Source organism: Hemitrygon akajei, chromosome 9, assembly GCF_048418815.1.
Source record: "Hemitrygon akajei chromosome 9, sHemAka1.3, whole genome shotgun sequence".
Classification (NCBI taxonomy): Eukaryota; Metazoa; Chordata; class Chondrichthyes; order Myliobatiformes; family Dasyatidae; genus Hemitrygon; species Hemitrygon akajei.
This window is the reverse complement of record NC_133132.1, coordinates 58,590,467-58,605,474: the sequence shown is the minus strand read 5'-3', so window position 1 is coordinate 58,605,474 and position 15,008 is coordinate 58,590,467. Positions and strand designations below refer to the sequence as shown.

At 42.3% G+C, this 15,008-nt stretch overlaps 1 protein-coding gene across 1 annotated transcript in view; it reads right to left on the bottom strand.

Moving 5' to 3' along the window:
* The window catches only part of gnmt (glycine N-methyltransferase), a 36,687-nt gene that overhangs the window by 5,600 nt on the left and 16,079 nt on the right, over window positions 1-15,008 (bottom strand). Inside the window, exons 2-5 of the mRNA XM_073056064.1 lie at window positions 10,071-10,198; window positions 7,489-7,602; window positions 6,774-6,916; window positions 1,484-1,605 (exon numbers count right to left, since the gene is read on the bottom strand). Coding sequence (XP_072912165.1) covers window positions 1,484-1,605; window positions 6,774-6,916; window positions 7,489-7,602; window positions 10,071-10,198 — 507 coding nt within the window. The remainder of the gene's footprint in view (window positions 1-1,483; window positions 1,606-6,773; window positions 6,917-7,488; window positions 7,603-10,070; window positions 10,199-15,008) is intronic.

Below are 15,008 nucleotides of genomic sequence, written 5' to 3'. Positions count from 1 at the left end.
TATTGCACAGCATGTGATTTCATACCTGTTGATTTATGAATGGTGAATATCTGAACTTGGACACAATTAGCTATTAGTATAATTTCACATGTGATACTAATAGTAATATGTAATATGAGAATAATTGTTATTGTAGGAAAACAGAATGCAATGTACAATATATACACTTAGTGGCCACTTCGTTAGTACAAGAGTGGAGCCCATTCTGTTCTTCTGCTGCTGAAGCCCATCCACATCAAGGTTTGATGCTCTGTGCACTCAGAGATACTCGTCTGCACACTATTTTTGTAACACGTGGTTACTTCAGTTAGTGTTGTCTTCCAGTCAGCTTAAAGTAGTCTGGCCATTCTTCTCTGACCACTCTCATTAACAAAGCATTTCACTCATCAGAACTGCCGCTGACTAGCTGTTTCTGTTTTCTGCACCATTTTCTGTAAACTCAAGAGACTGTTGTTCATGAAAATGCAGGAGATCGAGTTTCTGAAATACTCAAACCACCCTGTCTGGCACCATCATTGCACCGTCAATGTGACTTGGATAAGATTTCTTCCCCATTTTGATATTTGGGCTGAATAATGACTGAACTTCTTGACCATGTCTGCATGCTTTTATGCATTCAGTTGCTGCCACATGATTAGCTGATTAGATATTTGTATTAACGAGCAGTTGTTACAGTGTACCTAATAAAATGGCCACTGAGTGTGCATTTAAGAATTACATGTGGTGTCACCTTTGATAGTGTTTTGCTTCAAACATTATTGTCATTTGAATGCTGTTTTGTCTTCAGTCACAGATATTTGTGTAATGACTCATTCCTTGTCTTGTTCACCAGCGTAAACAAGCAGCCCATGGACACCACAAAACGCTTTGAGTTAATCAGTCACAGCAGTGAAGTTGAGGTGGAGGCCTAACTGAATTGTAATCAGGTTGAAGGAGGTGCTACCACCAAAGGTATGGAATCCATCATGCATCAAGAACAGAAAGGATGGAGAGGTGATCAGCCACTGGTTGTTCATCCATTCTCATTCAGGCTCCGGACAAGAAGCCAACTAGAGCAGTCCTGAGAACAGAGAGAGGGGTGGAGCGCAAACCTTACACTGATATCCTCCGGGGTGAAATGGCGAGGTACGGGTGGGGGGGGGGGGGGGAGGAAAATTGCATGAGTGTCATTTATGGGCCAGCCAAACCACTGAATTTTGGCAGTGGATGCAGAGAGAGATAAAGAGCTCAGATCTTTCACTCAGTCTTCCCTTAGTTTCACAAAAGGATACATTATTGACTTCCTGCAAAGTTTTTGCCAGCCAATAGACATGCTTCACTCAGTGAAAATACGACATGCCAGCCAAGAATTGCCCATTGATCAGTGACACAAGAATAGTAAAGAATGCTAAACTGCTGTATTACATTGGATTAATATGATGCGCATTCTCAAAACTGAATTTTAATGTTCATCGTCCACTCCCGTTCCCCTGCACATTCCTACCTCACGTCTGCCTGCTTTTCCTGGTCCTTATTTGGGACATGAACGGTGTAATCCAACGTTATCATGTGAGGCTTGTTGTTTACATAGAGCACAGAAGTGCTAATGTCTCTGGTCAGGTCACTCTGGAAGACAAAATTGCAGATTTTCCCACGTTAAAATGGTGATTGCATTTCAGAGGAATGGTGGTTTCCCATAGTGATGCATGGGTAATGATTCTTCCTGCACACGCTAAGAGATTCAGGAATGGAGGAAGATTTGAATGGAGTGTTAAATAGTTGAGTTTATTCAAATCATTTGCACATGTAGAAATACAATGAAAAACTTACTTGCAGTAGCATCACAGGCAATAGGGAGCTTGAAGGGACGAACATACAAGGTAGTACGGAGCAGGTGGAGGAAGTGAGGCATCATATTGCTCTTGCATTGTCGGTTAGGACTTGATGTGTTGAATGGGCTGGTTCTGTATTGCAACCACTCAATAATATACTTTGTGAAGCTGACTTCAAAAGAACAATGGATATGAATTCTATCGGAGCATTGTGCCTTGTGCTTGGATTTACCCTTTCTTAGGTTGACAAGAATTCACAAAATGGGCTGAAAAGATGCCTGGTGTGGCATTAGGGTGATTTCCTACTGAGCAGCAATATAAACAATGCCTGCACAGTCACCGACGTGGCTCTGTGATAATGTGGCTACCAGCACCAGTCGTGGAAGATCATTGTTCCAAAGGGGGTTGCAATCAATTGATTGTAGACCAAGGCCTGAGTAAGGACGGACATGACTCAACTCACCCTACACATACTGTGGGATGGACTCCTAGTCTAAGCCCAAGGCAATTGATCACTTGAAGAATGATCCACTACTCACTTCTATCACACCTCATCTCTGCTTTAACTCCATCCATCCATTTTGACTCTTCAGCTTTGAGTATTTTTCTCTGAAACATTCAGAGACAAATAAACTCTTCTTGGGTTTCAAGCTGGGTACAGGTATTGATTATAACACCTCGGTGACAAACTCTCCCATCTTCTTCAGGGATGATACCTGTACCCAGCTTGAAGCCCGAGAAGAGTTTATTCGTCATATATGCCAGGAAAGCACTCGATCCTTTTTCACTCATAAGCTTGTTCGCATTGCTCATGAGTAAACTGAAAAACAAGGCTCAACTCTTCCCTCAGAAGATACAAAAGCTTGGAAGCATGGACAGACTCCAGGATGGCTTCAATGTCACTATTACCAGATTCTTGAACAGAGCTCAACTTCTCATAAAATGAAGATGATTTCTTGATCTCCCAAAGTATTGTCTAGTGCTCTTTACACTACATGTCTTCATGCACATTCTCTGTGACTGTAACACTATATCCTAAATTCTTTTTCTAATTTCACAAATCAGAATACACTCCTCCCAGCAGGCACAGTTTCTCCATCCACATATCCTACTCCCTCTTCCACTGCGGCACCATCATTGACATTCGCCCTGCAGACAGTGCAGAGCAGAGAATCCTGCTGATGGAAGGTTGTGGTCCTCTTAGCAGATCAAAATAAAAAAAAAATTTAAATAATGAAATAGATATACACATTTTTTTGATCCTCCAAGACGACTACAACCCTGTCATCGGGTTTGGAGGCTTGCGTACCTCAATGGCCTAGAAAGTATGTTAGCTGGAGTCAGGGCTTTATGCTTTGGCTCTTGGTAGGGTCACCCATGCCAAACAGGTCAAAGGCTAAAGGCCAGACTAAGAGTGGTCCGCTGGTCCTCCAGATTCAGGGGTTCAGCTCAGGGCTAACAACCCTGACTGGTAAAACAAAATTGTTACATAAACAGCAATGAAGAATCTTTTCACATTTGAGTGTGACGGTATTCTTGAGTCTCCACCAGGGACTTGCATGACTGACAGCAGTGAAAGCTGAAAGGAAGCTTGTGACATGATGAAGGAAGCCCTGATAACTGCCACAGATAGAGGACCTTCATTGCTGCCCTAAACACCAGTGGCGTAACAGGCAATAAGTATATGCACTTTGATAATAAATTTACTTAGAAGCATGTGAAAGAGAATAGCTTGCTGCAAGGAGATAAAGGGATAATGGGACTACTGGGATTGATCTAAAAGCCAGCATTTAATTGACAGACCTAATGTCTTCTTTCTATGGTATACAAAAAAAAGCTTTCAAAGTAAAAAGGTTCAAAGTAAATTTATTATCAAAGTACATATATGCCACTTTATACAACTCTGAGGTTCATTTTCTTGAAGGGCAAAGTATATTTAGAAGTATTGTACATAGTCCACAAAACATCAGAGTGTTTCACTGGCGCTATCTTCCATCAACACAGCCACCAGCACCACTCAACCCCCACTCCCATCCCAACCTTCAAGCATTAAATCTCTAAAGTAGAGTAATGGATTGTAACAAATTTAACTTTTATCCACCCACTGAGAGAAAGAAATCTGAGGAGGCTGGCCATTTGCAAGGGACTGGAGCTTGATAAGTACAGCACCTCAGGTGGGTGAGACCATCACACAATGGTGGACAAAGTGGCCACCCACCCCAAAGTCACTCTACCACAACTGTAGACTGGAACCTTCCAGCTATACCCACTAATACAATTCCTTTGTCATCACTACATGTCAGTTGATTTGATCAACTGCAGTCACCAGTTGAGCCATTCCACCACCATTATGACACCTTAGCCTGCAGCTTTCAAACAAAAGAAACCAAATTTGTCTTTGCAAGGTAGCTAAAGAGATCACCTGCTCCCCAGTCCCTTGAGTATTGTTATCTTGAGCAGGAGGAGGTGGTGGTGTGAGAGCAGATTGGAGAGAATAATAACGTTGATGCTGATTATGGTCCTGATAATGGTGTAGATTATTTTGATGATGGCCTTGATAATGATGATCCTGCTGATGTGGATTATGGACCTACAGACACCCTGCAGCATCAGAGACTGCTACTGTGAGCAATGAGGTTAAAGGGCTGTGAGAAAGTCCAGTCACCGACAGGCTGAAGTCTGGCGCTGGGCCAAGGCGAACTGTTGCAGGGCTCAATGGAAGGGAGGTTTGGGCACCTGTAATGCCCCAGAATGATCAGATGAAAATTATCTTTTGGTGACAATGACACAGTTACAAGGAGAGAGACGTGTTTTCTCCCTTGGAGCGTAGGAGGCTGAGAGGAGACCTTAGAGGTATATAAAATCACAAGGGGCTTACACAAGTTGTGTTCACAAGTTTCTTTTACTAGGGGTAGGGGAACTTACAGCTGGAAGGCATCGATTTCAGGAGAGAGAGGAAAAGTACAAAAGTATCTTCGGATCCTCTCACATTTAATGGTACATCCAATAGGCTGACAGAGGTAGGTAATATTGTAAAACACAAACCATTTTTGGAGATACTGATCTCAGCAAGTTTTAGTGAGATACGAGCTAAATGCAGGTATATGGGGCTAACTCAGTCAGACAGCTTGGTTACCATGGACTGTATAAATCTATGACTATGACTCTGTTCTCCCAATATGCAATTTGTAGATGTATAGAAAGCTTTTGGGGTGTTGCTAGATGAGTCACTCTCTACAGAATACCCAGCCTCTCACTTGCTCTTACAGCCGCATGATTGATGCAGTTGGTCCGGGCGAGTTTCGGGTGAATGACCACTGCCAGGATGTTGGTAGAGTTCTTGGTGATAGTAATGCCATTGAATATCAAGGGCAAGTGGTAAGTCTCTCTGCTCTTGAGGAACATCACTGAGTAATTTAAATATTACCTTCTGCCTATCCACATGGCTGAATGTCATTTCTGTAACAATTTTATCATAAGGCCAGACCAATAAGGCCAAGTCCTCCCAATGTGATATTGTCTGACTCACAGATCTCAAAGTCCACACTGAAATGTGTGGGCTTTGTCATAGGAATCAGAATACTACCTTTCTGCTATCTGTCCTGTAGCTGACTTGGAAGTGTACTATCTTTACCATGGGCACTTCCATTGAGAATGCATTCTTATTTTTGGCTCCAAGACTTCAAATTCCGATGAGAAAGGTCCTAACCCACCCCCTCCCCCCAGTACACTCCTGAATTGAATCTGATAGTCAGGACATAGTCCAGTGATCCAAAGGGATAAAATCCAACAATGCAAAGAGACAGAGGAATGTCACAGAGACGTGGTGTAACTAGTAGAGCTGCTGCCTCCATGCTGGAGCCCATCTCAGGTGCTGTGTGAAACCTGTGGGTTCTCCTTGTGTCTAGGGGGTTGTTCTGGGTTTTCCTCCCACACCCAAACCATGGAAGGGTTGTTAAGTTAAATCGATCACTATAGATTGTAGAGTGGTAGCAGAATCAGGGAAGAATGCATGAAGAGCTGTGGTTCTGGCTCACCTCGTAACATTTGTTACACTGCTCTTCCACTCAATGGGACCCCTGTTCTTTCACTGGGGCCCCACTTCCCACATTCCCTCTAACACCACAGGACCCCACTTACTATGCTCTTCAGCTTGTGCAGAACATAATCCCCATGCCCCTGCCCACTCTCGACTCATTATGGCTAGGGTTCCCAGCCGTTTTTTTAAAATGCCATGGAACCCTACCATTTACCGAGGAATCAATAAACCCCAGGTTGGGAACCCCTGCACTACAGCTTCCAATCCAGCACTCTCGTTACCTGGTTTACTGGAAAATCTATCATACTTTTTTTTTTAAAAAAGTAGTAAATTAAAGATATTCATGGAAGTAACATGTAGGGTTTTACTACGTTGCTTGAATTTTAACTCCCCATTTGCCGTGATGGGATTTCTCCAACTATATCTCTGATTATTAACCCAGCACCTTAACCACTACATTGCCAAATCTACTGCGTATTACAGTATGTTCAAGAAGTGCCCCACAGAATGAAATTGGATAACTCGAGGCCATGCAGTCTTTGGTCAAGATGATTTGGAATATTTAATTAACAATAGTTAATTAACAGCTGATTAGTTTTAAGGACAAGTGAATGAGTTCATTGAACTCTGAGGAAAATAAAAAAGATCAAGGAAGGATTAGAGTAAAAATAGGTGCTTAATGGTCAGTCTGGGCTCACTGGGCTGAAGGGCCTGTTTCTATGTTGAACCCTAGTGATTTTAGTTCTAAAATAGTGGTGGCTTCACCTATGCTCACTCTTAGAGGGGGCAATAAGCCACCATTGCATTATACAGATACAATTGCCAAATGTTACCAGAAATGTAAAAAAAAAATCCAAAACAATTTTGGATTGAACACACTCAGAAAAAGTCAATTGTTACATGCTCCAATTCTACTGATGTACCTTGTAGTAAATATTTTTGCCCTTCGGAGCCTGGCCGGTTTCCAGGATGGCATCGTAGTTCCGATGGTCAATGATTAATATTCCACCTGGTTTCACCATGCTGGCAATATTACTTAGAGCCAACTTCTGATCACTCTGGTCACCTGCAGCAGTTCAAGAAAATAACAACGGTTCCAACTCGACATTTGCAGGTTAGCAAGGGAGCAATGGGATGGGATATGCTGGGAGGCAAGATCCCAGACAGCACCCACATCATCCATTTCCACTTTTAAATTCAATGGGATTAGTTGATTTTCAGCCACTTCGGCACAAAGGCTTGTTTCCTCACATAAAAAGAGACATGTGTAAAACCAACACCAAGCATCAGCATCACCAGTGAAGGACTTCCCGCGTTTAGCCCATCATCCTAGCTATGTACTTTTCAAAATGATTTTAAAAGTTGTTAACCTATTCCTAATGCACCTTTCTTCATCTCTTTCCAAATCACTCTCTGATCCATTGGTGATATTTCATCAATCCCCACTAAAAGCTTCCTGACCCATCCCTCTCTAATGCTCTTCACTATCTCCTCTGACTTCATTTTGACTGCAACTACCTCCTGACTCCTCCAAGTGGCATATCCTGTTCCAAAGTTCTCACATTTCTAGTCTCACATTAGAACCTGCCACCAAATCTTTGGCCACACAAGAATCAAAGAAGTCACATTAAATTTTACCTTTGAAGTCTGGCAAATGTGCAAATGAATTCCCCAAACAAATCACGGCATCAAACCCATCACCTGGTTTTGGGATGTCCGAGGGCAAGGTCAGCCAATTGGCTTCTTCGATTACTGTGAAGCAAAGCATGCTGGTTAATGGGCTGAAGGAGTGGGGACCATCAGAACCAAGTCATACGAGGGCAAGACCCAAAAGTGGTCCATGTGTCTTGTCTTTTCAAACAAGCATGAAAAGAGAAGAATGATCAATTAACTTGCAAAAACGAAACTGGATTGCTTTTGCAGAGGGGGAAAAAAACTCAAAGAGGAGATAAGTCAAATAAAGAAAGGAGAATGCTGGAAGTGCTCAGCAATATCCACAGAACGAGAAGCAGAGCTAATACTTCAAGTCAACACTCTTTCATCGGAATTGAGAAAAGTTAGAAATCAAACTTGTTTCAAATTGCTGAGAACGGGAAGTGGCTGGAGAGAGCAAAGTAAATGGCTGCATTAGGATGCAGAGCTGGAGGAACTGACACAAGAGTCCACTTCTGAAGAATGGCCATCAACTTGAAATACTAACTCAGTCTCTCTCATCACTGATGCTATAGAACTTGCTAATTATTTCAGCTTTTCTCTCAGATTGTTTTTTGTTTTGCTTTTCAATCTGATAATTTGGTTTACTTTGCATTGTTGCTACAGTGATAACTATGACCAGGATACCATATTACAGTCATATTGGAAGAACCTACCACAAAAGTCCAACAAATGTCTTCGAATAGTCATGGTAAATGGGAGGGCAGACTACATTACATTCATGTAAAATTACCAAGAACAAATAAAGTAAAGCACATTTGTAATAGCACACATTTAAGATAACTGGCAAACCCAATAATATAACTTAAGTATTTAGTGCTATTAATATCTGGGATATATGGAGAAAGGAGTTTCAGTCAAACCAGTCAAATACCAATTGGATAAAATTTTCAAGGGAGAAAACATTTGCAGGGACATGGGGAAGGAGCAGGGCTGTGAGGCTGAATTGATTTCTGAAAAACCAGTGGATAAAGCCAGCTCTACTTTGTGGTATATGCTCCTGTTTAGACCATAATGGCGTAGTTGGTGCTATTCAGAGCAAGCAATTGTTCATTATTCTATTAGAGACTATCCAAACCTTTGATTAGATCCCCATTTGCAATCACTCCCAGGAACCTATTATTCTATGTATAAACCATCTGAACTCCTCAATTAGATTCCAGTTTGTAATCACTCCCAGGAGTTCATTACTCCAAGTATGAACCTCTCCCCTGAACTCCTCGATTAGATCTTAATCCGTGTCACTCATGTACCAATAATGCCATACATAAACCATCTGAACCCCTGCACTAGATCCCAGTCTCCAATTACATTCAGACTTTCAGTTTTTGACTAATTTGTGGACATCACTGGATGGGCCAGCATTTATTGCCCCTCCATATGTGCCCCACAGAAGGTGTTAAGGAGTTGTTTCTTTATTATGTACTGCCAGTCTCCTACAATGCTTTGGGTAGTGTTCACTAACATTACTTTTCCACGTGATAACAGAGTGCAGCACTTACATGTAGGAGAGCCTAAATATCAGATTAGGCAATGAGTTATGAGTGAAATAGAAGACTCCCAAATGCTTGGGAAGGGCCACCTCCAACACGAGTGAGCATCTAAACACTTAATCTTGATACTCAGTGCTACTACCATTGCTGAGTCCTTAACCTCCAATCATCTGGGAACCAGAAACTCAGCTGGATCAGACACATTAATATCGAGGCTACTAAAGATGGCCTCTTGTAGTAACTTACCTCCAGACAGCCCCAAGGCGTGAGGCTGGAGTGTGATGGAATAATTTAACTCGTTTCAGATGAGTGCAGCTCCAGCAACTTTCAGCACATTCAAAACCATCCAGACCACTTGACTGACAACCCCATCCACCACCCCAAATATTCATTTCCCTCACCACTGGTGCATGGTGGTGGCAGTGTGTATGATCTACAAAACTGCACTGCATTCATTCATCCAGGCTACTGTGACAACACCTCCCGAACCTGTGACCTCTGCCACTAAGAAAGATGAGGACAACTGATGCATCGGAACACCGCTAACTGCAGGTTCTTTCCAGGTTGCTGATTTGGGATATACATCATTGGGCTGCAAGCTGGAACTCCTCCTCCCATGCAGACTAAGAAGCCCATCAAGCTGGTCACATTTGACCTATATCCCTCTCTACCTTCCTATTATATATTTGGCCAAATGTCTTTAAAATACTGTTATTGTACTTGCCGCAACCATTTTCTCAGGAGTTTATTCTATATATGCACTACACTCTGCATGACGAAAGAGTCCCCCAAGTCCTTTTTTAAAAACTTTCTTCTCTCAACATAAACCTATGCTTTCTGGTTTTATATTCCCTTTGCCTAGAGCAAAAAAGTATGAAGGTTCATCCCACTTTCGTCCCTTATGATGTTATACACTTCTATAACATCACTCTTCAGACTCCTAAATTCCAGGGAATTAACTGCCCAAACGCTCCCTGTCCTTCCTGTGATAGAGCATCTTTGCAAGATATTTACCCCAATTATCAAATGCTGCTTCTTTCCGCCGGTTCCATCGCTCTTTCAAGGCGTATTTCAGCATCTTGTCACTGGCATCTGAACTCACGAGGGTGAAGCCCTCCTCCAGTAGCATGATGGAATCCACTCTGTCAAGGTAAAGAACAAAGAGATTAGAGGGGCCCACTCTCTGTGGCAAAAGACCAAGAACAAGCCTGGCATGGATGAATAGGCTTCTTAGAAAGACAAACACTAGACTCTGACTTTTTGAGAGCAGGTACCCATCCTTAACCCACCGAGGCACACTAGAGGGTTTAAACAGAGTCCTTCATAAACTTCAGGACATCCCACGAGACTGAAAAACTGGAATGAAGTACCAGTGTTTTCAGTAAAGTAGCACACAGCAGGATTCCACCCAGTGCAGATTATACATTTCAATAAACTAATACAAAGATAGGAGGAGCAGCAGGTACTATTGAGGAAGCAGGAAGTCTGTACAAGGACTAGGACAGATCATGAGAATTTGCAAATAAGTTGCATAAGCTCATACACTTTAGTAGAATAAATACATAGATTATTTTCTAAATGAGGAGAGAAATCAGAGGTGCAAAGGGACTTCTGCAGTATTCCCTAAAAGGTGAAGCTGCAGATTGATTTGGTAGTAAGGAAGGCAAATGCAATGTTATTGTTCATTTCAAGAGGACTAGAGTATAAAAGCAAAGATGAATAATTGATACCAATTTCCTCCAGTTTTATATCAGTGTTCGGGCAATACATACAACTCCTGCTCTTTATATAGACAGAGATACCGTGTTTGGCATCAATGATCCTTAATCTTCAGAATACTTAACGTGCATTAAATGTGGCCTCTCGGGACAGGTCCTAAATGGGGAAATGTGACATCAGGTAGGTTTGAGAAGTGTGAGGTCATTTACTTTGGTAAGAATAGTCAAAAGGTGGATGAGAGCCAGAGTCAGTGGCAGAGACAAAGACAGATCAATATATAGTGGCAAGGATGGGGGAAGTAATTGCTTTAAAATAAATAGATTCATAGATTATACTTCCTCCCCTTTAGATTAATACAACACAAACTGTATATGTACAAAACATTCAATTCCCCTTTCATAAACCCAAATTCCAAATAAATATGCTTTCACAATAACAGTCCATAACTAACTTCACAGTTCTAAAGTTTCAGTCTTTGGGTGGTGTCCTGTTTCATTCGGGAAAACACCTCTGGAGCTGTGGAGTGGCATCAGGCTTGGTAGGTGTCTTTTCTAAGACAACGTTCTCGATTTCCCGCGTCATGTTGACATGATCACCGCTGAGGGGTGAGTCCGATGACTGTAATGTGTCCGTCTTGTTCAATGCAATTGACTCAGGTGTTTTCTTCAGTCTTGCATCCAGTAACTAGTCCACATCACGTCTCCACCTCTGATCTCCAAAGTCCACTGTGTACATCAGTTGTCCAGTTCTTGTAGCTATCCTACCAGGTATCCACTTGTCTTCTTGTTAATCACACACCAGGTCTTCCTGTCCAATCTCGAAGCTCCTTGCTGAGTCACTTGGCAACTGGCTGAACTGTTTATTCTGCACTTCCCTCCGTAGATCTGGTTTCAATGCGAGATCTCAGATTCCTGTTCACGAACACCATTGCAGGTGTCTGATTTGTTATCACATGAACAGAGTCCTGATACACAAAAAGGAAGTTGTCTACCTTATGCTGTAGAGAAACATACTCCATATCCACCACTTTAATGGACTTCTTGAAGGTTTGGATAAACCTTGCAGCTAGCCCATTCATTACTGGGTGGTGAGGAGCTGACTGGAAGTGTCTGATGCTATTTTTCTTCATGAACAGTTGGAATTTTTCTGATGTGTATTGTGGTCTGTTGTCACTCACTATTTGTCCTGGTAAACTATTTCTCATGAAGCTAGTCCTTACAGCAGAGACCAGTCTTTGCTGATGTGGTTGACTTCATTGGTATAACCTCTGGCCACTTCAAATGAGCATCCACGGTAATCAGAAACATGGAGTCCATGAATGGTCCAGCAAAGTCAACATGTATTGTTTGCTATTGTGATGACGGCAACTGCTTTGGGTTTTACAGTGCCTGTAGGGGTGCATCTTGAAGTTTTTGGCATCCCAAACAGCTTTTGACCAAGGCTTCAATCTGTATATCAATTATCAGCCATGACACTTAGCTCCAACCAAGACTCTTCCTCTTGACTGTACCAGGTATCCTTCATGCAGGTATCCTAACACACAGGTGTGCAGTTTAGAAGATCCACATGTCAGCATTCTTTGACAGCAATCCAGACAGTTGGTTTTGTCTCACTGAGAACTCTGGAAACAGGGTTTTCATGAGCTGGCCATCCTTGCATGGCGATTTCATAGACTTTGGCAATGTCAGATCGTTCCTTGCTTCCCTTTATATTTCAGAATTTGTTACTGGTAGCTGGTCCACCAAAGCTGTGTGGAACACTTCTGCTGGGTCACAGTATGAGGACCTTCCTTCTTCAGTTGCCAGTAGTGGAAGACGTGACAAGCCATCGGCATTGTTGTGTTGTTTAGAAGCCTTGAGCTCTATGTCATAACAATAGGCTCCTAGGAATAGTGCCCAGCGTTGTAGCCGGGTAGCAGTCATCACTGGGATTAAAAATGGACACAAGGGGCTGGTGATTTGTCTCTAGCATAAACTTTTGTCCACAGAGGTAGTGGCAGAACTTCTTTATTCCCCATACTAGGCTAAGGGCTTCTGTGTGTAGTTACATTCTGCACACATTAGTGATCTTGAAGCAAGTGCAATCAGGGGTTCAGGTCTATCCTTCATGACGTGTGACAAAATGACTCCAATGCCATAAGGGGATGCATCACACACCAGTCTGATGGGCAGAGATAGGTCATAATGTGCGAGCAGTTCATCGGATGTTTTTAGTCAGTTTCCTTAAATGTTTTCTCACACCTTTCTGACCATTCCCTCTTTGCTCCTGTCTGTAACAGCGTGTTCAATGGGTGCAGCGCTGTCGCAATATCTGGGAGAAACCGGTGACCATAGATTACCAAGCCCAAATATGACCTGAGTTGTGACACATTTTCCAGTTTGGGTGACACAATCTTCTCTTGCGACTTATGAAAGCCATACTTGTCAATGACGTGTCCACAATATGAGATTTCATTCTTGAAAAACTCACATTTCTCTCTTTGCACACAGACCATACTCACTCAGCCCGGTAAGCACTTAACCAAGGCCCTTTAATCATTTTTGCCAATCACAATGATGTCATCAAGGTAACATTGTGTTCCTGGGATATCTTGGAGCATCTGGTCCATTGCTCTTTGCCAAATTGCCAGAACTGATGTGATGCCAAAGACAAGACAATTATACTGGAACAGTCCCTTGTGAGTGTTGATTGTGAGGAAACTTCCTGTTTCACACCACAATCTCCATTTGCAAATAGGCTTGTGCCAAGACAATCCTTGAAAACCACTCTCTGCTTGCCAAAAGTGCAAAAATGTCTTCTATTCGTGGCAGGGGATACTGTTCAGTACGCAGCACTGGGTTGATTCTCACCTTGAAATCCCCACATATGCAAACTGCTCCTGCCTTCCCTTTCTCGATCATCAGGATAATGGGTGTTGGCTATTCAGCCAGTACAGCATCCACTTTAGAATGCAAGTGCATAATGGAATCTTGGTGCTGCTGCTTCATTCAGTTCAATTCTGGCCTTCGTGCCTATGAGTTTCCCCAATCACCTTCTCAAACAATTAGCATTAAGTAGTGTGCCAGTCTCTAGTTACTTCTGCCACTTGGGCTGCTGTTGCCTGTTGAAGCCACACACAGCTTTGAATGAATGCCAGTCTAGTTGGATTTTTCTCAACCATTCACAACCAAAGAGTCTTTGCCCTCCACATGTCAATACATAAAACTTTAACTGCTGTGTTTGGCCTCCATGCGTTCACTTTGGGTGAGCTGCTTCAATAATACTATGCAGTTGTAGGCATGGCAGTTCACCTTTGTCAGACTCCGTGTTGCCTGATTCTGTTTTACATTCGGTAACTTTAAGCTCTTGCTTAATTTTGTGTTTGAGACTTTTCACTGGGTTGTGCTTTTTGTCTGCCTTGCACACTCGCTCAGTGACTTTATCTGCAAAATTCTCTTGGAACCAGCAGTCATTTGTATCGTGGAAGGATTTGACACATCGCCAATATCTTTGGCTTTTTGCACCATTCAGGGGCATTTTGTGCATTTCACATTCTAACCTCCTTTTCTGTAGTTCCGCTGCATCCTTTGGTGTAGTCTCTAATGATATTGCAATGGTGAATACCCATTCTAATGTTAGGTCTCTTTTGGACAGTGGCCAAATTTGATTGCATTGACTACACATGCCACGTACAAGCTTGTCCCTTAATGCATCAGAAAGTGCTTCTCTAAAGTCACAGTACTGGAAAAGTTTGTGCAGTTCTACAATATATTCAGAAATGCTTTCATCTTTTGACTGGTTCTTTTTGTTTTTAAAAAAAAATAAAAATTAAAAAAAAAATCGAAATCTCAGTTATGGCTAGCAGTTTAAGGCTCAAGTGATTTTGTAAAATTGTAACAATTTCATTGAACGTCTTGTTTGCTGACTTTTCAGGGGTTACTAGGTTACGTAAGGGACTGTATGTCCTTGCACCCATTAAGCTAAGAAGTGTGGGTAATTTCTTTTGCTCCTCCACATCATTCGCATTACAATACAGTTCAACCATCTCAATATACAACTCTCAGCTTTCATTAGCACTATCAAGTTCATCAGCTTTCCCGACTAAAGCCATTTCCACGATATTTTCACTTTAACTTAAACAGCTGTGATGTTTCTGCTGCTGGACCATCGAGTCATCAGCCAGGACCATCTGTCTCCAGACGTTTCATCCCCTAACCCAGAACATCCTCGGGATGGTGGGACAGCAGAAGGCGA